This window comes from Protopterus annectens, chromosome 5.part0 (assembly GCF_019279795.1).
Source record: "Protopterus annectens isolate FY-2018-M chromosome 5.part0, PAN1.0, whole genome shotgun sequence".
NCBI classification, from domain to species: Eukaryota; Metazoa; Chordata; order Ceratodontiformes; family Protopteridae; genus Protopterus; species Protopterus annectens.
The window spans coordinates 416346719-416370674 of NC_056735.1; the positions used below are offsets into that span (position 1 = coordinate 416346719).

Below are 23956 nucleotides of genomic sequence, written 5' to 3' on the forward strand. Positions count from 1 at the left end.
GCACTCTCAAATCAAGACTCTATGCCTGGCAGCTTGGCTCTACAAGGGCCTTTGATTCCTTCTTCTCTTCCCAAACAAGTTTTGGATGTTCTTTTAGAAGCTAGTGCCTAGCACTAGGAAATCTTATGCTTCGAAATGGAAAAGATTTTGTATTTGGATGCAGGATCGAGGTTCAGATCCTCTTTTGCCTGATATTTCTTCCATTTTACTCTACCTCTCAGACCTTTTGCTTAAAGGCCTCTCCTTTTCCTCCATCAAAATCCATGCTTCTGCTATCTCGGCTCATTTCAGCACTGATCCTCCCATTTTTTCTCACCAGCTGGTGAGACAGTTTTTGAGAGGAGCTAAGAATTTAAGACCTCCCAGAACTCCTCCTGTTCCTGCTTGGGATCTTAATTATGTCTTGGAGAAACTTACTTTGCCTCCTTTTGAGCCTGCTGCTGCTTTCGATATCAAGTTCCTATCCTGGAAAACAGCTCTCTTGTTAGCATTGACTTCTGCTAGAAGGGTTTCAGAGTTACAAGCTCTCATGGCTGTAGAACCATATCTTATCTTCCACCAAGACAGAGTTTCCTTGAGGACCAATCCTACATTTATGCCTAAGGTGATTTCAAAAGTGGCTCTAAATCAGATTATTCACCTTCCTACCTTCTTTCCTAACCCTCAAAATAAAGGGGAAAGGATTTTACATTCATTGGACGTACGCAGACAACTACGATTTTACCTGGACAAGACTAAAGATTTCAGAAAATCTGATCAATTGCTTATCTCTTATGCCTCCAGTTCTCTAGGTAAGGCTATTTCTAAACAAACTATTTCCAAATGGATTGCTTATGGAATAAGGTTTTGTTACTCTCACTATGGGAAACAGATTCCAGGTATAGTTAGAAGTCATTCTACTAGAGCAGCTGCCACTTCAGCAGCTTTTCTCAGAGGAGTTCCTACCAAGGACATTCTGGAAGCTGCCACTTGGAGCTCAGTGCATACTTTTTCTAAGCACTATAATCTCCCTTTGTATTCTAAGTCTAGGGCAGGCTTTGCCTCTGCTGTTTTGCAGGGCCTTCTAGCTGCCCCTTCTTCTGCATAACCTCCTCCCTCATTCACAGCTTTGGGATTCTACCCTACAGTTATGACTGCAACAGTGAAACATGAAGAACATAGTACAGTTGTGTACAGCTACCATAAATGTAGATGTTCGAGTGTCTTCACTGTTGCAGTCGGTGTTTCCCTCCCACCAATCCCCTCTTTTGTTCACTTGGTCTCTCTTCCATTTCCTTTGTGGTGTATTTGTGTTTCTATTTGGACACCTTTTGGTTTCTTTGTTGGGGGTTTCTGACATCTGGGGCAAGAAAGGCTGGAGAAGATGGCGTCGGCTGTCAGCTTTATACCTCTACGTTCTGACGTCAGGGTACTTGCTGGTACAGCCGACGCTGGACCCAGACTTTGGAATTCTGGCCGACCTCGGGCTGCCTGCTGGCAGGAGCACCCTACAGTTATGACTGCAACAGTGAAGACACTCGAACATCTACATTTATGGTAGGTGTACACAACTGTACTTTCTGTCTCACCAGACTTTACCACCTTTTGAGCCCTCATCATCTTCAGAACTCAAGTTCCTTTCCTGGAAGACCTTGTTTCTGGTGGCTGTAACATCTGCCAGAAGAGTATCCGAGTTGCAAGCTCTTTCTATTAAACCACCATATTTGATTTTTCATAAGGATAGGGTATCCTTGCGAACTAAAGCATCATTTTTAGCCAGAGTCTCTTCTCCAACTAACATAAATCAATCTATTGAGCTTCCAGTGTTCTTTGCTAATCAAAGCAACAAGGCAGAATACAAATTACATCAACTAGACGTGCATAGACAACTCAGATTATATTTGCATAGGACCAAAGAATTTAGAAAATCTGACCAGTTATTCATATCCTTCTCTGATGCAAAAAAAAAGGGTAGCTCAGTTTCTAAAACTACTCTTTCCAATTGGCTCTCAAACTGTATTATATTCATCTATGCCACAAATAACAGAGATTTACCATTCAAAGTAAAGGCTCATTCCACTAGAGCAATGGCTACATCATCTGCTTTTCAAGCCAGAATTCCTATGGATAATATTTGTGCAGCAGCTACTTGGAGCACTCCTCATACTTTTATCACGCATTACAGACTGGATTTGGCCTCCAGGGACAGGGCCTCCTTTGGTTCCACGGTGCCTAATGGTGTACCCTTGTGAGCTATCCAGGGAAAAGCTGCTAGGGGCGCTGTCCCATCATTGTAAGAATGAAGGTGAGATAGGACAACATAACATAAAGAAGTTATGTACTCACCATAACGTTCCATGATTGTTGTCCATCTCGCCGTTCATTCTTATGAACCTTCCCCCTGCCAAAGACTCCTTTTGGACCAGGTGGATGTTTTTACTACCTTCAGGAGTTCTTTGTTTGTTTGTTTCTCCTTCTATTGGGGATAGTATATATATTTGTGTGTGTGTATGTATATTTGTGTATATATGTGTGTGTATGTATATATATATATATATATATATATATATATATATATATATATATATACATATACATATATATATATGGGTGTGTGTGTGTGTGTGTGTGTGTGTGTGTGTATAGTTTACATTTCATTCAGTAGTAGCAGTAAACAAGATCTGGGGAATTACACCACTGCATTGTAGGATACCTACTTGCCAGGTTCGAGACTTTCAGCTATGTATTCAGCCAAGTCAGAGCCGAGACTCTGCTCCGAACCCATCATTGTAATAATGAATGGCGAGATGGAACGTTATGGTGAGTGCATAACTTCTTTTTTGTTTTTAGAAAGTCAAACCAACTTTTTGTGGCATTTTCTTCTCTCCATCTAGGTAATCCAGTATGTTCTTCATGTTTCACTGTTGCAGTCATTACATTAGGGTAATCCTGCTGGCAGGTTGCCCTCAGTCGACCTGAATTCCAAAGTCTTGGGTCCTGCGTCGGCTGTCGGCACCCCTTCCCTGATGTCAGATCGTCAGGGGTGTAAAAGAAGCAGCCAACGCCATTTTCTTTAGTTTTTCTTGCCGCGTGGTGCCTGAAGCAGAAGCAGTTCGCAAGTGCCGGTCAGCCAACTCCTGAGATTTTCGAGTTCGAATTTCAGATCCGAAGTCTTCTATAAAGCTAAGTAACCTGTTGGGGAAACTTTTTTCTTGCTCCAGAACCGATATCAGAAAAAGTTAATAATTGTATTTCTTGTGGGAAGCAAATACCTCATAAGGAGTTTCATTCTTACTGCATTCCTTGCCTAGGCCCCAAACATAACTTTCAGGGTTGTCAGTTTTGTGCTAGATTTAACCAACGCACTATTAAGCGTCTGTATGATTTTGCTTTGAACTACTTTGGACGCAGGTTTAATTATCCAGAAATGTCGTCGGAAAGCCATCCGACTACCGGAGTTCACAAAAAACGCAAAGAAAAAGAAAGACACCCGGGGCCCAGAACCGACGACGGAGCTTCTCCTAAGCCAGTCGCCGGTTTGCCGGTTCTCAGTGAGGTGCTTTTGCAGTCCCTGATGACCGCTACTTTAGAGTCGCAGGCCGCTACCGACTCCCACGTGGAGTTGGCCATGCCCCTGGAAACTCAAGGTATTGAGGCCTCGGATGCTAATCCTTCAGATGGGTCCGGAGCCGCTGAGCAGGCACCGGCTTCTGAGGGTGTATTCAGACCCAAACATCTATACATTAAACCAACTTCAAAGGCAAAGAAGCAAACTCAATAGCCACGTGGACAGGTCTCCATGCCCAAAAACAGATGCTCAAAATGGCCGAAGACTTGATTACCTTGATCAGGGGTTCCCATCCCCCTCCTGATAAGAGGCCTAGGCAAGAGACTGACTATGAATCTTCAGATCAGGTTTCCATTTCTTCTGATTCCTCTTCTTACCAGGAATATCCTTTTCCCCCCTATGAGGATTCTGATGCTGAAGAATCCATTCCTTCTGCTTCTCCTCCTGCGGAATATTCCTTTGGGGAAACCTTACATACCATGAGGGAGCATTTCCACTGGGAGAGCCAAGATTTTTCAGAATCTAAAAAGAGGCTCAGTGATTTCTTGTTACTACCTCAGCACAAGCCACTAGCCATCCCTCCAGTGTTAGACATTGTAGATGATATGTTTTCGGAGTCTAGCCTTACCCCTGACTCCTTGCCTCCAGCTCCTGTTAAGCCTGACAGATATTACAGGGTTCCTGACTCACATAAATTCCTTTTTAAAAACCCTGCTGCAGACCCAGAAACTATTTCTCAGGGTCCCAAGGGAGTTAAGGCTTCTGCTGGAAAGAACCCTACTCCTGCTGACAGGGATTCTAGGGCACTGGATAGATGGGGAAAAAAGGTTTACACATCTGCTACCTTGGCTATAAGGGCCTTAAACTGTCAGTTTCATATGCTCAAATATCAGTAACATGTCATGGCATTGCTTAAACAGAAAATGTTTTTAATCTCTCAATGTGCAGAAAACAAGGAAATGCAGGATATATTGCATGCAGCTGAACAAGTCGGAAAGCATACTTTGCAATGTGGTTTTGATTCTTTAGAGGCCTCCTGCAGGGCCACAGTTACAAGTTCTGTAATTAGAAGGCATGCTTGGTTAAAGGAACAAAATCTGCCTGATCATGTTAAAGTTAAATTATTAGATGCACCTTTGCAGCATGATACTTTGTTTGGTGTCAAGGCAGAAGAGGTGTTAAAGAAAATGGAGGACAAGGCTAAATCTATTCAAACGGTCAAAGATTTCTTACAAGTACAGCCGCCTAGGTTTAGTAGACACTGGCCAGCTAAGAATTGGTCCTTTCCTGTGTCAGACAGACCTCAAAGGGGCAGACCCAGATGCCCTAGAGGCAGATCCCAGGCGCAAGGTTCATACAGGTCAAAGCAATGGGGTGCTTCTACCTCCAAAAGCGGAGAAGACAAATCACAACCTTACAGGAAACAGTCCCAATGACTTGCCCCTGCCGGCACCAAGCACTTATTTTCTGGCAGCACTCTTAGGGGGAAAATTAGCACTTTTTTCTCAAAATTGGCATATTATAGCCCAGGACAAGTGGGTACTAAATATTGTGTCTCATGGCTACAAGTTCCATTTCCATACCCTGCCAAAGGCAAACGGCTGGCCAGATCTGCCAAAAAAAACAATGGGCAGAGGCACAAAAACAAGTCTCATCCCTCATGGACATGAGGGCCATTCAACAAGTGTCAGAGCAAGAGCGGGGACAAGGATTTTACTCGACTGTTCTTGGTACCCAGAAAGGACAAGCCCTGGAGACCAATACTGGACTTATCGATTCTGAACACATTCCTGGATATACCAGAATTCAAAATGTTGACTTTGCAGCAGCTTCTGCCCATGCTGGGCAAGAACGCTTGGCTTGTAACTTTAGACCTAAAAGTGGCATACCTGCATGTCCCAATAAGACAGATATGCAGAAGATACCTCAGATTCAAGGCTGGCTCAATGCATTACAAATTCTCTGCACTGCCCTTTGGCTTATCTACTGCACCCAGGGTCTTTACAAAGTGCCTGGCACCAGTAATTTCATTCTGCAGACTAAGAGGAATACAAATATATCCTTACTTGGACGACAGTCCCATTCAAGCAGAGAACAAGGACATCCTTCTACAGCATCTGGCGTTTGTGAAAAAAACTTCTAACATGCCTAATGTACACAGTCAACGAAAAGAAATCAAAACTAGTTCCCTCACGAGATAATATTCCTGGGTGCAAGCTTAAATACAACTGCCCAGATGGCTCATCTCACACCAGACAAACAAAGGCAACTGACTACCTGTTTCAAAATGTTAGCAACAAAGGCCCAGTTATCTGCAAGAAAAATTCTGCAGGCTTTGGGCTTCATAGCATCCTGCATCCTACTCATTCCATATGCAAGACTGCATATGAGGAAACTACAGTGGTACCTAAAAAGTGTTTGGACTCAACATTGCCACAGCCTGGAAACTATAATTACTCTCATTCCCTGCCTGCAACAGGAGTTTCGATGGTGGGCAAAGGCTTGTCACCAAAACAAGGGACAGCCATTCATATTACCCCCAGCCAGGCAGACACTAACAACAGATGCATCAGATTATGCCTGGGGGGCCCACATGGCAGGGAGATGCATTCAGGGAACATGGACCTCAAACCAAATGCATCTACATATCAATCAAAAAGAGATGCTAGCTGTTCAAAATGCCCTGACAGCCTTCAAGGACCTGCTTCATCCAGGACAACTACTGATAGACAGACAACATCACGGTCATGTGGTATATAAACAAGCAGGGGGGCACACATTCTTACCCCCATTGCAGACTAGCCATGACTTTGTGGGACACGGCATTGACTTACCAAGTATATCTGCAGGCACAATTCCTGTTAGGAAGGAAAGATACTCTGGCAGATGAACTAAGTAGAAACCTCATGGATCCCCACGAGTGGCAGCTGGATCCACAAGTCTTCAGCATGATAACAAGGAAATAGGGATGTCCGGACATAGATCTATTTGCTTCCCCTCACAACTACCAACTAAAGAGATTCTGCACAAGGATTTATCACAGACAAGCATGAAAAGTGGATGCCCTATCCTTCAGCTGGAAAAACCTATCAATATATGCCTTTCCCCCTCTGCCTCTCCTCCCAAAGGTACTCCTAAAGGTCAGACAAGAGAAGTGAAAGATGATACTGATTGCACCAGACTGGCCCCACCAGCACTGGTACCCAATATTAAGGAGCTTGTCTCAATGCCCAGCATTGATCTTACCTCAAGTACCGCATCTACTGTCCCAGCAGAACAATCAAATCCTGCACAGCCAACTCAGGACTTTAAACCTGACAGCATGGCGGATAATGTAGCCATACAAAACACACCTCTCAGCAAAGCTGTGATGGATGTCAATTTGGAAGGCAGAAGGCCTAGTACTAGAAAATCTTATGCTGGAAAATGGAAGAGATTCAATGCTTGGAACCAGATACAAGGAACAGATACAGCTGTACCAAATATTTTACAATACTTAACTGAGATGCTGGACAAAGGCCTATCTTTCTCATCTATTAAAGTTCATGCCTCTGCCATTTCGGCTCATTACAACACAGAGCCACCAATCTTTTCTCATCCCTTATTAAAACAGTACCTCAGAGGAGCCAAAAATTTAAGGCCTTCAAGGAGATCACCAATGCCTGCATGGGACCTTAACTATGTCTTGGAAAAACTCATCCTGCCTCCTTTTGAACCATCTGCTACGGCTGATATAAAGTTTTTATCTTGGAAAACAGCTCTGCTCCTAGCAATAACTTCTGCAAGACGAGTTTCAGAGCTACAGGCACTCATGGCTGTGGAACCTTTTATCATTTTTTATCTGGACAGGGTCTCACTGAGGACAAACTCAACATTTATGCCTAAAGTGGTGTCCAGTGTGGCTCTTAACCAAACCATTCATCTGCCAACTTTTTATCCAAATCCACAGAACAAGGGGGGAAGAATTCTGCATTCTTTGGACGTACACATACAACTTAGATTCTACTTGGACAGAACCAAAGTTTTCAGAAAGGCAGAGCAATTACTAGTGGCATATGCTGCAGGATCACAAGGAAAGGCTATCTCAAAGCAGACTATTTCAAAATGGATAGCTCACTGCATTCGTTTCTGCTACTTATACCATGGCAAGCCAGTGCCTAAGGGCATTAGACCACATTCCACCAGAGCTGCAGCCACTTCAGCAGCCTTTCTCAGGGGAGTACCAACCAAGGACATTTTAGAGGTAGCTACTTGGAGTTCAGTGCACACCTTTACAAAACACTATCATCTGCCACTCTACTCTAAATCCAGGGCAGACTTTGCCATTGCAGTCCTGCAGGGTGTCATAGCTGCTCCTAACGCTGTTTAGCTCCAGCCTCCCAACCATAGCTTTGGGAATCTACCCAAATGTAATGACTGCAACAGTGAAACACGAAGAACATAGTACAGTTCTGTACACTTACCATAAATGTAGATGTTCGAGTGTATTCACTGTTGCAGTCCAGGTTACCCACCCGCCATCCCCCCTTTTCTTCTTATGGAACCTGTCTTTCCTTCTCTGATTTATACAACCTATGTGGTGTATTTGCTTGTGGATGAAGGTAAATTTTATATTGTTGCATGTAATTTTATATATACATATAAATTTTGGCTACCCTTTTAGGGGGCACCTGACACCTGGGGCAAGAAAAACAAAATAAAATGGTGTTGGCTGCTTCTTTTATACCTCTGACGACCTGACATCAGGGAAGGGGCGACGACAGCCGACGCAGGACCCAAGACTTTGGAATTCAGGCCTACTGAGGGCAACATGCCAGCAGGATTACCCTAATGTAATGACTGCAACAGTGAATACACTCGAACATCTACATTTATGGTAAGTGTACACAACTGTACTTTCTAAAGTTTCCTTGGCTAAATGGCTTAGAGACTGCATCACATTCATTTTCGCATTCAACAGTTTAAGCCCATTCTTCAAGAGCAGTAGCTACATCTGCAGTCTTTCGTGACGGAGCTTCTTTGGATGACATTTGTGCAGTAACCACTTGGTGTTCTCATTATACTTTTATCACTCATTACAAATTGGATCAGTTCTCAAGGGGACGAGCATCCTTTGGCTCTATGGTGCCTAGGAATATTCTTCTGTGAAACCTACCAAGGCTAAAGTAGCTGGGGACTCTGTCCCACTGTCAAGGATTGGGTGAGGGTTGACAACATCAGATAAAGAAGTTATGTTGTACCGTAACGTTCCATCTGTGTTCCCCCATCCTGAGTCTCTTAGTAGACCAAATTTAGTGCTTGGCTAGTTTCCTTTTAAGGACTCATATTTGGCCTCTGTTAATCTGACTGTTATGTAACCATGACCTTTCATGTCTGTCTGCCACTTCTTGGCAAACTCAGTCTGAGGTAATCTCTGAGAGGAGCATCATGGGTATAGCCTGGCTCGAGAGTTTGGAGGGTGGGAGCTGAAGTAAATGTCCGACTCAGTTCCGAGGTTTGGAACTGAACCCACTGCCAAGGATTGGTGAAGATCGACAACAGACATGGAATGTTATGGTAAGACGTAACCTTGTTTTTTCTTCTTACTCCTGGCTTTGTGGTATTAAAATGGTATTTCCTTGTCCTTAGATAGTTTGTCACTTTCTTTAGACCGTAGAGAAGAATGTCAGACAGTGCAATTATAACCAGCCCTGAGTTGTAATTGGTTGTCAGTCTTAGGTTCTCTCTTTGAGAGTTATGTAACTCATCCTGCACTGTGACAATTTGGTTTACTACTTTGTGGTGGGTACCTCACAAAATTATACCATATTTAAAAATGCAGCAAAATGAGTTATCGTTAACAAATTTCTTATTGTATTAGAATATTTGGTTGTGGTACTGATCAGTTGCCAAATGAACCTAAAACTTGTACAGGTTTTTCAGGAGGCATGTTTTCACATTGTATCACTTGAAGTATACTATAGTTTATGTGGAGATGGTAGCAACAGTCACCAAGCTTGGTCTTTTTGATGTCCAATAATGAAAAAGAAAATAAAAAAGATAGGCAGAATGCTGTAAATATGTATATATTCCTGTATGTTTCTGTTTCAGTAAGAAAGATAGTGTGAAGTAATCTTTTTTTTCTTTTCAGTCTACAGAATTTATCAAAAAGAACATTATACTGTCTAGTGGATTTCTTGGTGGATTCTTGTTGGGTCTTGCATCTTAATATGCTTTTGTTGTACACATCTCAGCAGTTTGGTTACACTCTGTACCTCTAGACAATCTTCTGAAGAACCAGGGGACAATCTGTAGCTCAGAAGCCAAACTCGGTGAAATGGAAAACAGACTTGCTAGCTGCTGCAAAAGCTTTTGTCAAATTTAATCTTGTGAATGTGGAATCGTACTAAAAAGTTATAGCTGTGGAGATGACGCATTACTGTACATTGCAGTGCAATGCCATTTTTTGCAGCATTGTTTTTCATTTTGAGGAACACGAAGGCAAGTTTTGGTTCCTCTAGATTTAACACAACTTATTTGTACATTGCTGTAGACATAGTATTCTTATCTATAACCATATTAAGTAATATGTATATGTGTATGTTTACTTTTCTAAGTATTAAGAAAGAATACCATATATATTCAATCCAATTGAACTGTATATTATCATAAGTGTATTGTAAATTTGTTGATAAAAATCATGCTGCTAAGTTTCCTCTGCATGTGCCTGCTTTTATTTGTATTTTCTGGATAGTACTGCTTATCTTCTAACATTTTAACATGCCATCCATGTTGCGTATGCTGTAAGTGATGCAACTACGTTTCAGTCTCCAAGATGTACATTTTGTCTATCATATTGTACAAGTAATATTCACATTCATTTATGTTTTACTGAACTGTGGAATACTCTTCTAAATATGTCAGTATGGCTACCATATGTATTACTGTCATTATCCTGTGTGTATGTATTGAAAGTGCTACATTTTCTAACTATGGAATGCAGTGTATTAAGAACCTAAAAAATGTACAAGCTTGAGGTGTCAATTGAGGTACCAGAGATTATAAGTTTTTTAAACTACTAATGATCTGATGTTATCCTAGTCACCATTCATCACGTATGGGTCTAGGATACGACATCAGATCAGCGCCAGAACACTTAGACAACAGCTTAGATCAAGCTCCTCCCCTCCCCATAATGCTCTGCTTTCCTCTAACCCCTCAGTTCACGTTTGCTGCATTTACATGTCAGATGCGGATTGCTCAGCTCCTTGGGTTATTCAATCTTTTTGTAAGTAGGTGTGTTTCCTTTTGGGATTTTTTCCTTAGTATTATCTTATAGTTCACTTTTTAAAGCTCCTCTATAGTTTTTGTCTAATTCCTAACCCTTTCAGCCCTCCCAGTGTTTCTTTGGTTTTTGTCACCTTTATCCCGGTTTACTTAGAGTAGTGATGTTCTTTGTGTTTCACTGCTGCAGTCCTAACCATTGGGGTTTTCTATGCTGTGGTAGTGGTCCGAATACCAGAGTCAAGGTTTTGTGCATCGGCTGCTGTCGCTTGCTTGGTGATGTTAGGTTGTCTGAGCTATAAAAGAGAGCAGACGACGCCATTACTTCAGTCTTTCTTGCCGTGGAGCCCGTAGCAGAAGCAATTCACAACAGTGCCGGTCAGCTGTTTCAAGATTTCGAACTTCAGCTTAAAAAATCTAAAGCTATGTACCCCGTTGGGGATCTTTCTTTTTTCCTTGCACTAACCGATGTCTGAAAAAGTCAATAATTGTCTCACCTTTGGAAAGCAAATACCACACAGAGGCTTCCATTCTTACTGTGTCACTTGCTTTGGCCCAGATCACGACATACCCTGCTGTTTGTTCTGTACCCACTTTAACGCTAGAACTATTTGTCGTAGAGCTCTGTTTGTAGCCAGTTATTTTCATCTTCCGTCTCCAATTATAGATATGGCTTCCGGCAGTCGGCAAACTGCAGATCTACTGAAAAAATGTAAAGATAAGGATAGAGACAAAACGCATAAGGACAAGCCTTCCGACGACACCACCGCTAAAAGGCTAGTCAGTTCTTTGGAATTCAGTGAGGCACTTTCGCAGTCCCTGATACCCAACTCGATTACTTTTGCAGGCCTCTACGGAGACCATTTAGGAGTCCTGTATGCCGCAGATGACTGCATCATCTAATGAGCCTTCGGCTGTCTCTGCCTAGGTTGGGTCCAGAGCTGCTATGCAGGCACCGGCTTCTGAGGACAAGGCCGGTGTTAACATTTTGGGGGCCCTCAGCAAATGTCAAGTTGGAGGCCCCCTGGGTACTTCACTCCAAGTATCACCCTGTCACTGCCACCCCTTCTATCCATCCTTTTAGTTCATGCTGCAGGATTTTAGGATTAGTACACACAGACTGACCTATAAATGCAATAATCTTACATTACAACAGGCCTACATACCACATTGTGTTGACCTATCTCACAAAGGCACAGTCAGTATTACTGGCATTTAGGTGCAACAATGACACCTTACAACTCCTCTATGTACAGAGCTGGACCAAGGTGAAATGGAGCCCCAGGCACTGCTTGCTGTTTCAACCCCCCCCCCAAAAGAAATACCCACATCCTCCAGAGCGCCTCTCTGTTCCTCCCCGTGTTGGGCTTCCCACACCATGCACATTAATTTTTTCCAGTTTCTCACATTTTACCTTTTTTTTTTAGCTTTTTCAAGAAGCCATAACTTTATATATGCTCTAAAGTGCTTTTACCTTTTTTTCTTTTTATAAAACCTTTTTACCCAATGATGGCTTGAACAGAAATTATGATTAAGGAAAGAAATTCAGTGTTGCTGTTCAGCTTTAATTTTCCTCACATCTTTTCAATATACTTTCTTGACCAAGACAGCACAGTAATAACCATTTAGGAAATAACTCAATTAGGCCTGTGGCACCATACACCATAGGGGTTGTAGATGCTCAGGGGTGCATTTTACAGCATTTCCCAACCTTTTAATACAAAAGTGGCCTAAACAAAAATTGTGAGTAAGAAAAATATATATTTTTTTTTCAGTGAAGACATAAGTTGTACCCAAGGCTTACACTTCAAAGCTGACAAAATAATAGCTCAGAATAAATTAACAAGCCAATTGTTGTGAGGATATACAGATCCTGTCTGGGAATACTGCCTGCCTTTCTAATCCCCCCAAAAAGGCAGCCACTACCTATGCATCCCTCAGGTGTTAGATTGGAATGAAATAGCATGTCTACTCATTCCTCAATCCTAACCCCTAATGGTAACCAGCTATATACGTGCCTGAAGTTTGATTGTGAGGAAAGTGCAAAAAAAAAAATAATTGCAATAATGTATCTACTTTGCTGCTCACAGCAGTAAACTGCCCCTACAGCAGTTAAAGTAACTTTCTTTGTACACCTCTGAGGTCTGTTAGAAAAGTAAAGGAAACGATAACTACACAATCCCCAGCACCCCACATAACATACAGTAAATTTCTGTGCACAAACATCTGAGCAGGGATGGTTTACTGTGTGCGTGTGTGTGTGTGTGTGTGTGCGTGTGTGTGCGTGGTTGAGGGCAGAGGCCATTATCAGTTTTATCCTAACATGGTCATCACAGCCCCATGCAGGTTAAAAAGTGCAATCAGAAAATGAAAACATTTTTTTCCCTCATTTTTCCTCAGGCAAAAACAGCTTTTCTTGGGCCTCCACACAATCAAGGATGATTAAGGGAGCCCCTTGTATCCATTTGGGTCTGTATTATGACATTGAAGTCTTAAAACTTCGAATGTTATAATATTGAATCCTATGCACTGAACGCTGAAAATAGCGAAGCTGCAGAATATCGAATACTTTAGGGAAAGTATTCGGTGGGCCGTTTCTGCAGCTTCGTTATTTTCTCAAATGTGGAGTGAAGGTTACGGACCAGGTTAAGGTAAGTGTGCGAACAGATCAGGTAAAGGTGAGTGTGTGTTAGTTAAGGGACCTTAGGGTTAGAAAATGGGTAAGGTGAGTGTGTGGTAGTTATGGACCTTAGGGTTAGGGTTGGGTTAAGGTAAATGGATAGCTAGTAGTGTATGTATGGTTTAGTGTAGGGTTTTGTGAAGTGTGTGTGTGTGGATTATTTATTTTGGTGTGCTTGTGTTGTGTGTATGGTTGTTGGATTATTTATTTTGGTGTGCTTGTGTTGTGTGTATGTTTGTCGGAACAGCAAATTTTTCCCTGGGAAAATATTTGCTATTCTGAGTGTTCGATGTTAGTCTTTCGATCAAAATGTTTCGATATTATAACATTCAAAGTTTTAAGACTTCAGTGCTATAATATAGACTCTATCCATTTACCCTGTATCCATTTATACAGTCTGGGAAGTGGGGGCCACCTGATTCCTAGAAGATCTATGTATTTGAATGTTCTGTGACATATTTTATGCCTTACTTTTGAAATATAATCACTTGTTAGCTACATTTTTATTGATACCCAGAAAAGTAGGGTGTGTCCTGGCATTATTGGATGTGTGCACTGATAAAAAAAAATCAGTGATATTTTTTACTTACACACACACACACACACACACACACACACACATCACACACATCACACTAATGCTAGTTTTGTACTTATTTCAGCAAATACCAATACATTGTACAACACTAGTACTGCTACACAAGATCAGTGACTGTTGTTTAGCAGTCATCAAACAGCAGCAGGGATAAGTCATTTTTATTTACCTCACTGAGGAGTAAATTAATACCTATCACTATACCTGATTTCACAGATATTCCCTGATTTTGCCTCATAATTTTGCTATGTGCCGATAAATCCAGTCATCAGAGTTTTATACTTATTGTCTAAAAAATGCTTGTTGATGAAAAATGTGTTATTCTAGTAACTTTTAAGTGAATTAAAGTAATATTTAAAATATCTTCCTCATTTTCAGACTTCATTATGCTATTATTTGGCACTGAGCAGAATTCTTCAGCAAAGACATTTGGAGTTACAGTATCTGTTGTTCTGCCAGTATGTATAAAACTCCTGAAAGAGAAGCCATCCCTGAAGATTAGAAGCATCAGCTCTTCTTAAACTCCAAGATGTACATTGAGATTGGTCACTGTCGGCTGCTGACCTCTCTCTCTCTAGTGCTTACCTTGCTCATGTTCATTATCAGCTTCTATCACAGCCCTGTTCAGGTTAAACAGAATAATCATGAAATTAATACATTTTTTCCTCCTCATTTTTCCCTAACCAACTGCAGCTTTTATGGGGCCCCACTCAGTCAGGAATAATTAATGGGCCCGCTGCCACTGATATTGCATGTACCAAAAGCTGGCTATGTTGTTAGTTTTAGTGAAGAGGATGTCCACCAGAAGAGTTTAACTAGGCCAGGGGCATTATGTCAGTGGTAAAATATTTAATGGAATTGTAAAGTTTGTTACTTGACAAGATACTTTTATAACTAAAGATCTTTGAATTTTGAAGGAGATAATAAATAAGAGTTATTGTTACTCACCTGGTTTCTTAAATATACAATATTGCTGTACTAGCTTTTGTTGGTTTGACAGACAAGTTACAAAATATCATGGTAAGATAATCTACAGTGGTTGGGGGCCCCCAGTGACCGCAGGGTTCGCTGGTGCCTAAAGCCGGTTATGTCTGAGGATACCGCTCGCACTTCGGAATTCACTTCAAGGCCTTCACCCTCTCTTCTGACTAACACACAGACAGCAGAGAGAGATACTCTTCAGGCCAGACTTAGAGATACTCCAAAGAAAACAGCAAAAAGTCTCCATTCCACTACTCCCCCCCCCCCTCCTCAAACTAGAATGTTTAAAATGGCGGAGAATCTCATCACTGTCATTCGGGGTAGTCAGGCCACTCCAGCCAAAAGGAGAAGGGAACCTTCTCCAGACATCCATTTGGATTTAGATTCAGAGGGATCTGACTCCTCTGTTTTTGAAGAGGAAAATCCTCTTACTGTTTTGGAAGACTCATACCGAAGAATCTATTCCTTCTACATCACCTCCGGAAGAATTTTACTTTGGGGAAACCCTCCACACCCTCAGGGAACACTTCCAGTGGGAATTAACAGATTTCCCTCAGTCCAAGAAAAGACTAAGAGAGTTTCTGGACCTACCCCCAGCACAGGCCTCTGTCCATCCCACCCATCTTGGAGGTGGTAGATGATGTTTACCAGGAATCTAGCCTAACTCCCGACACCCTTCCACCTGCCCCCAGAATACTTGACAGGTACTACAGGGTACCTGACTTGCACAAATTCCTCTACAGAAATCCTGTAGCAGATCTAGAGGTGATTACTCAGGGACCTGAGGGAGCTAAGGGTACCTCTGCAAAGAATCTTACTCCCCCAGACAAAGAATCCAGGTCCCTGGACAGATGGGGTAAAACAGTATTGACCTCTGCAACTTTAACTATAAGGGCTCTCAACTGTCAGTTCCATATGATAAAATATCAGCAGCACACTTTGGAACTTTTGAAACAGAAAATTTCTGTTTTTCCAGATTTTGCCAGCAATAAAGAGATGGCATAATTATTGCACTCCATCTCGGGTGGCAAAGCACTCCTTGCATTATGGATTTGACGCCCTAGAAGGTTCTAGCAGGGCAGCAGTGATATGATTTGTTATCAGAGGACATGCATGGCTGAAGGAACAACCTCTCCCTGATCATGTCAAAGCTAAAATCATGGATGCATCTCTTGACAAAGACCACTTGTTCGAACAGAAAACTGAAGAGGAACTTAAAAAGTTGGAAGACAAAGCAAAATCGATGCAGACTATTAAAGATTTTCTTCAAGTACAAACTCCTAGGTACAGCAGAAATTTTCCCTCTAAATACTGGTCCTTTTCTGCACCAAACAGGCAGGCACAAGGCAAAACCCGTAGGGACAGACCCCTAGGACTCAAACTCAGGGCCAGCAAAGAACAAAGCAGTGCCCCTCCCCCCTCAAACAATAGAGCAGGGAGTTCAAAAGCAACCCTGTATGGAAAAAAACTCTCAATGACCACCTTTCCCATCTCTGCCTGCCTCCACCACACCAAAAGCTAGGAGAAAGGCTATCTCTATGCAGAGAAAATTGGAACGCTATAACAAAAGATCAAAGGGTTTTAAAAATCATTGCTCAAGAGTACAAATTCAGTTTCCAAAAACTATAGCCTCCAAAAGGGTACCCAGACCTACCTCCAAACCAGTGGGCAGAAGCACTAAAACAAGTGCAAAACCTAATATCCCTAGGGTCAGTAGAACTTGTACCTCCAGAACAAGTTGCAAAAGGATTCTATTCCAGACTATTCCTTGTTCCCAGGAAAGAGGGGACTTGGCGTCCCATCCTGGATCTATCCTTTCTCAGTACCTTCCTGGTAATCCCAAAATTCAAAATACTTACCTTACAACAGCTTCTACCAATGCTGCCAAACAAAGCGTGGATGGGCCACCTTAGACCTAAAGGATGCTTACCTGCACATCCCAGTAAGTGAATCATGCAGAAAATTCCTGCGCTTCAGAGCAGGATCACTATACTTTCAATTCTCTGCTTTGCCCTTTGGCTTATCTACTGGTCTCATGGTATTCACCAAATGTCTAGCTCCTGCCTTTGCCTTTTGCAGGCAAAACAATGTACAGATTTACCCTTACGTGGATGACTTGTCTCTTCCAGGCAGACTGCAAGGAGCTGCTCATGCAGCACCTCTCATTTGTAAAAACCATGCTCACCTCTCTGGTGTTCACTGTCATCGAAAGGAAATCAAAACAGACACCTACCAGGAAAATTAAATTTCTGGAAGCCTTACTGGACACAGAGCAGCAAATGGCCTTTCTGTCCCCAGAAAAACAAAGTTTCCTACCAAAATACTTCACTACTCTGGCCTTCCCAAACCCAACTTTCTGCCAGGAAGTTTCTACAAGCTCTGGGGTACATGGTCTCATGCATCCTCCTGGTATCTCTGGCCAGACTACATATGAGGAAAATTCAGTGATACCAAAAGAACCTATGGTGTCAACACTCACAACCTCTGGACACCTCCCTGCTTGTGATCCCTTGCATAAGATCCGAGTTCCTCTGGAGAGCCCAAGCCTGTGCTCTGACAAGGGACTTCCCGTCCATCAGACCAGACCACAACTACAGATGCTTTGGACATAGCCTGGTGCACCCACCTAGAAGGCATATGCACCCAAGGTCTCTGGGATGCACAGATACTACCCTTGCTCATCAACCAAAAGGAAATGATAGCAGTACAAAACTCTCTGGCATTCTTCAAACCCTACCTCAAACCAGGAGTTGTTCTCATAAAATCGGACAACACCACAGTCATGTGGTTCATCAACAAACAGGGAGGGACTCAATCTTACCCCCTGTGCAGACTACTCATGAACCTGTGGCCAGCAGCCTCATCCATGGGACTACATCTTATAGCCCAATACCTACCGAGCATCAACAATACCTTGGCAGACCACCTAAGCAGAAACCTGCTGGACCCACATGAATGGCAAATCCACAGACATTGTTCTGCAAATTACCCACACATGGGGGGCCCCCCCCAGGTGGAACTCTTTGCCTTTCATTTAAATCACCATGTACAGAAATTCTGCAACAGGGAGTACCATCACCTGGCCTGGAAGGTTGATGCCCTGACCTTCCCTTGGAATACCCTCTTTGAATTTGGATTCTCACCTCTACCTCTCATTCCAAAAGTATTAATCAAGATAAGGGAGGAAAAACCTAGAGCAATGCTCATTTCCTCAGATTGCCCAGACAGCATTGGTACCCACTGCTGCGCAGCCTATCTCACCAGCCCCCCTGGCAGCTACCTCTGATAACTCACCTGCTATCCGGGGGGGGGGGAGACAATGCTGCACCCAGACCTTCAGACACTCAAGCTCTCAGCATGGCTTTTCCTACCAAAACCAACAAGGAATCTATGCTAAGCAAGCAAGTCCTTGACATCATCACAGAAGCCAGAAGGCCCAGGACCAGAAAAAGTTATGCTGGAAAATGGAAAAGATTCTGCTTCTGGAGCCAGCCCAAGGGGGAAGACATACATCTGCCCTCCATTCTTCTTATTCTAGATTATCTTGCTGAGCTTCTTAAGGGTCTCACCGTCTCCTCCATAAAGATCCATGCCTCTGCCATCTCGGTACACTTTGATAAAGAACAGCCATTGTTCTCCCATCCTCTCATCAAACAATTCCTTAGAGGAGCCTCTAATATCAGTCCTCCCAAAAGACACCCCACCCCAGCCTGGGACCTGAACTATGTTTTAGAAAAGCTTACTTTGCCTCCTTTCGAGCCTGCAGTATCCTCAGAACTAAAGTACCTTTCTTGGAAGACTGCCTTTCTCCTGGCTATTACTTCAGCCAGGAGTGTGTCAGAGCTTCAAGCCTTAATGACCATTAAGCCATTTATCATCTTCCATGCAGACAGGGTCTCCATTAGAACTAAACCCTCCTTAATGCCAAAGGTGGTTTCGGCTGTTACCCTCAACCAGGCCATACACCTGCCCACCTTCTTCTCTAACCTTCAGAACAAGGGGGGAAGGATACTGCATTCTTTGGATGTGCACAGGCAACTCAGATTTTATCTGGATCATACAAAGACATTCAGGAAAACTGACCAGCTCTTGGTCAGCTTTAAAACCGGGGCACAGGGGAAACCAATATCCAAATGGACCATTTCCAAATGGATAGCACACTCCATCCAATTCTGCCACTCCTTGCATGGAAAACCACTCCCTAGGACCATCCGAACCCATTCCACTAGGGCAAACTCTACTTCCACAGCATTCCTTAGAGGGGTACCCACCAAGGACATCCTGGAAGCTGCCACATGGAAGTCAGTCCGCACCTTCACCAAACATTACCATGTTAACCTATTCTCAAAAGCTAGGGGCTGGGTTTGCCTCTGCAATTCTGCAGGACATGCTCACCCAATCTTAAGTTTCTGTTAGCCTTCCACCCTTCTCCTCAGCTTTGGGAATCTTCCCAATAGTTAGGACTGCAGCAGTGAAACATGAACATAGTACAGCTGTGTACACTCACCATAAATCTAGATGTTCAAGTGTGTTCACTGCTGCAGTCATGCTTTCCTTCCCTCCTTCCCCCTGATAACATACTTTCCTTAGAGACATATATTTCTATTGGGGTGTCTGACCCCAGGACTACTAATAATTATTAACATTGGACTTCTTTGGTTGGTTAAGGCAAGAAAAACTGAGGTAATGGCATCGCCTGCTCTCCCTTATAGCTTGGATGACCTGACGTCACCCAGCAAGTGGCAGCAACCGACGCACAAAACCTTGACTCTGGTATTCGGACCGACTGAGGGCTACCATGGCATAGATAACCCAATAGTTAGGACTGCAGCAGTCAACACACTCGAACATCTACATTTATGGTGAGTGTACACAACTGTACTTTCTTATTAGTTGTGGTTTCTTTTGACTTCCATTCTTTGAGTTCAGTTAGTGTTTTTTTTGAGTAGGATGGACTTCAGGATTTTGACTTTTGGCCTGCTTGTGCTACTGCCCTTTGGTTTTTCCTCCGGTGTTGGTTGCCTTGGCTTTTCTCCATGTCGGAGAAATCTTTAGGTTTCAAGAGGTGCTCCTTGTGCAGTCGGAAGATGCTGGTCTCCGACTCGCATGAGGAGTGTCTCTATTGACTCTGTGCCTACCATCTGGAGGTTGATTGCGGCATTTGCGCCACATTCAAATCCAGAGCCCTGGTTTACCACTGAAATAAGCTTGTTACTAAAAGGCTTGGTTAAAGGAAGTCCCCTGGTCAAAGAATCCTCGACCAAGTCTGGCCCTTCTGGTCATAAAAGAAAGGTTTTCCCTTCTTATTCCTCAGGGGAGACTCCTCCTAAGGAAGTCAGGATGTAGGATCCCAGGTCCCTGGATCCGACTCCAGCCTTAGCAGTTTCAGATCCGAGGGCTTCCAGGCAGTCGACTCAGGTCTTGGAATCCGAGGGTTGTGCTCTCGACTCCCAGATTCAAGGTTTCCAGTTCGAAGCCTTCAGATCTGAGCAAGACTGCACTTGTCAAGGATCCGACCCTGTCTGATCCAAAGGATTCTAGAACTCCTTCCTCAAAACCCATGTTTCCTTTGAGCTGATTTGGTCGGATCTGAGACCCGTGCGGGATCCCATTGTTGTAGAGGGTTTTCCTTCAGTCCCTTTGGGTGGGGATCATTTATTTATCCCTCCATGCAGGGCCTGTTCTCCAGATCGTAGAAGATCCTCAGGGTCCCAACATGGGTGTCCAGCTGGGTCCTCCATTTCTTCCCATTTCTCCAGGAGCATCCTGCCTTCAGTCATGGACAAGGATGATGCAGTCCTTTTTGAAGGCTCAAATTGAGTTGGGGCTTTTGCCTTCCCCGGCCCACAGGCTTAGGGGAGTCTTCTCCCCCTCCCCTCCTACCTTCTTGTCCGACCTCACATGGATTGGACTTAGAGGAGCTGGTGCATTGCATGTAGATGATGGGGGGGCTTCTGGAACTCCCTTTGTCCTTACCCCATCAAAGTCTATGGCCGGTTCTGTTCCATTCCTCCGGGACAGGCAGTGCCATCGGTCCAGGTTGTCACCCCGGAGTCAGTGGGGGTGGGGTGTGTCAGGGCTTCTCTGACCGTTGTCTCCCCCACGGTGCTTATGGCATGCTGGATGGCACTGTCTGGAGGGTTGGGAGTTCTGGTGGGGTCTGCTACCTCCTCTGTTTGGTGTTAGCAGGGGAGGGGGGGTGTCATCCAGCTCCTCAATGTTCTGGGTAGTGGAAAGAACCCTCTCTTCTGCCAGAGTAGCCTCTCTGACACACCGTGCTCCTTCCCAGCTCTAGAATTTGAGCGGACCCCCCCCCCCATCCTGCTTCCGTTCAGCCTGTCCAGTCTAGCCTCCAGGGGGAGTTTCCCCCATAAGGGTTCCTTCTTCCGAGTCTTCCTCTGCACCTTCTGCAGAGGAAGTGCCTCAGAAGAGGACATGTAAGAGGAGACATCTGGACTCCCCTATGAAGTCTCTCATGGATGACATGGATGTCGATGATGGGGACGGGTCCCCAGGGTCACTCCCGATGACATCTCCTTTGGAGACATACTGGAGATCCTTAAGGCCAAGGGTGGTTGGTCTGCCCAGCTCCTGTCCTGTGAGGAAACCATATTCCCAGAGGTTTTTGCTAAAGGCCTATCTATCTCTTGGGTGTCTCTCCCCTCCAACCCTTTAATCAACCTGATCACCAGCTGGGCCTGGAAGGAAACTGATTCAGTGGAGCCAGTACCCAAAAGAGCTGATAAATTTTTAAGCCCACCTTCGGATAAAGCCTTCTGGTCCAAGACAGTTCCTGTTGGTGCGATTGTGGTGGCTGCTGCCACCAAGAAAGAGTTGGCAGAGTAGAGTTCATCTGTCCACCCTCCCAACCGTGAATTGAGAGAATTGGATAGATTTGGAAAGTGGATGTTTGCATCAGCTTCTTTCAGCCTGGAGCTTTAAACTGACTGACCCATTTTACCTGTCTCCAGAGATATTTGATAAAGGAGCTTTCAACTTCCCTCTCAGACTCCATGCCTGTGGAGGATTTTAAGTCAATCTCTCCCAAGCTGACCAATCTTACATCAACAGCTAATTTGTCCATGAGGTTAATATCAAATGCTGCAGAGGGTTCCTCACGGATGGCAGGTACAGGCATTGCCATCAGGCATCATGCCTGGCTGTGTTTATGTGGGTTTGCAGAGGCCTTTAAAGCATCATTCACCAATGCCTCCTTCAATGGTTCCACTCTTTTTGGACCCAGTGTTAAGCAAACTTTGACTTGCAGTGAGCAAGAGGGGAAGACGCTGTCGGCTGTGGGTTCAAATTCTCTACCCCCCAAAGGTCCTTTTCCAAGACCCAAAAGAGGAACAGGAAAATGTGGTTCCACAAGTTGCAGTCTTCCTTTTAGGAAGCTCAAGAGAATTCCTTGTCAAGGGGATGGGGGAGAGGTTTCAATTGTTTGCTGCCGTAGAGGCAGAGGAGGCCCACAAAACCAGAGTTCCAGGAAACCGTTCTCTGAGAAACCCTTCCAACGCCTCTGAGGTGTTGCACGACTGTCCCTCCCTGGAGGCAGTTAGGGGTCAGTAGGCTTTCCACCCTCTAGTCTGGGCAAACATCACAAGTCATCAATGGGGGCTAAGAATTGTATCAACGGTCTACTACATGCCCTTTTCAGACCCCCACCAAGAAGCAGAACTCTTCCAGATGCCCCACCCAGTCAGAGAGAGTGAGAGCCCGCCTAGAGGTCACCAGCCTCATCCAAAAAAGAGCCATCCAAAAGGTCCCCACAAGACAGAGAGGATCTGGAACTTACAACGGCTTATCTTTGGTACCCAATAAAATGGGGGACCTGCGTCCCATTCTGGACCTCAGTCAGTTAAACCTGTCAGTCAAGAAGTCAAAGTTTCAGATGGTCATGATTCAGTCCATTGTACCCCTTCTGCACAAGAACGACTGGATGTACTCTGTGGATCTCCAGGATGCATACTGTCATATCAAATTAGACAGGCAATCCAGGCGATTCCTCCACTTTCGCTTAGGAGCTGATCATTTTCCTTTCAGAGCCCTGCCCTGTGGACTCACCGCAGCCCCCCGGGTGTCCAACAAATGGAGGGATTCCAGGTGTTTCCCTTCCTCTACTGTTGGCTCCTTACAGCCCCCACAAAGCATCAACTGATGGAAAACACGCGCTTCCTTCTTTGTCTCTCCCATCAGCTGGGGATAACACTGAATCTGGCCAAATCTTCCTTGATTCCATTACAACAACTGGAATTTATAGGCACTCAGCTGGACACTGCCTTGGAGATTGCAGCTCTTCCTCTCTTGACATGTGCTTCTTATCTGATCTCACGTTCAGATCCTTCTGGAGCAAACTCTTCCTCCAGTATCACTCATTCTCAGGGCTTTGGTTTCCATGGCAGTTGTCATTTATCATGTCCTGTTGCCCAGGTACTACATGAGAGTGCTACAATGGACCCAAGCAGTTCAGTGGTCTGTCCTTTCTCATCCCGTGTTAGTCCCCATTCATCTCACTCCAATTTGTCGGAGGCACCTATCTTGGTGAATGGATTCCCCAGACCTCCTAGTGGGCAGGCCGTTCTCTCAACCTGTTCTGACAGCCACGGTGACCGTGGACACTTCCCTCCTAGGGTGGGAGGGGCACTTTCTGGGAAAGACTGTCCAAGGGACGCGGTCCCATTCAGAGACCAAGCTGCACATAAACGTCCTGGAGATGAGAGCAGTCATTCTATTGTTGAAAGCATTTCAGGATTGTCTTCCTCTGGGGATGACAGCAGTTCAAAAAGACAACATGGCTGTTGTGTGGTACATAAACCAGAAAGGGGGCACATGTTCTTATCTGCTTTGTCATGAGGACATGAGGGTTTAGGAATGGGTGATGTCCTTGGGG

At 44.1% G+C, this 23956-nt stretch overlaps 1 protein-coding gene across 2 annotated transcripts in view; it reads left to right on the forward strand.

The window, feature by feature from the left end:
- Positions 1–10246, forward strand: part of FUNDC1 (FUN14 domain containing 1) — a 467275-nt gene extending 457029 nt beyond the window's left edge. For both annotated transcript variants that reach the window (XM_044072375.1, XM_044072374.1), the window contains exon 5: positions 9678–10246. In XM_044072375.1, coding sequence (XP_043928310.1) covers positions 9678–9755 — 78 coding nt within the window. In that variant the 3' untranslated portion in view covers positions 9756–10246. The remainder of the gene's footprint in view (positions 1–9677) is intronic.
- Positions 10247–23956: the final 13710 nt, after the last annotated feature.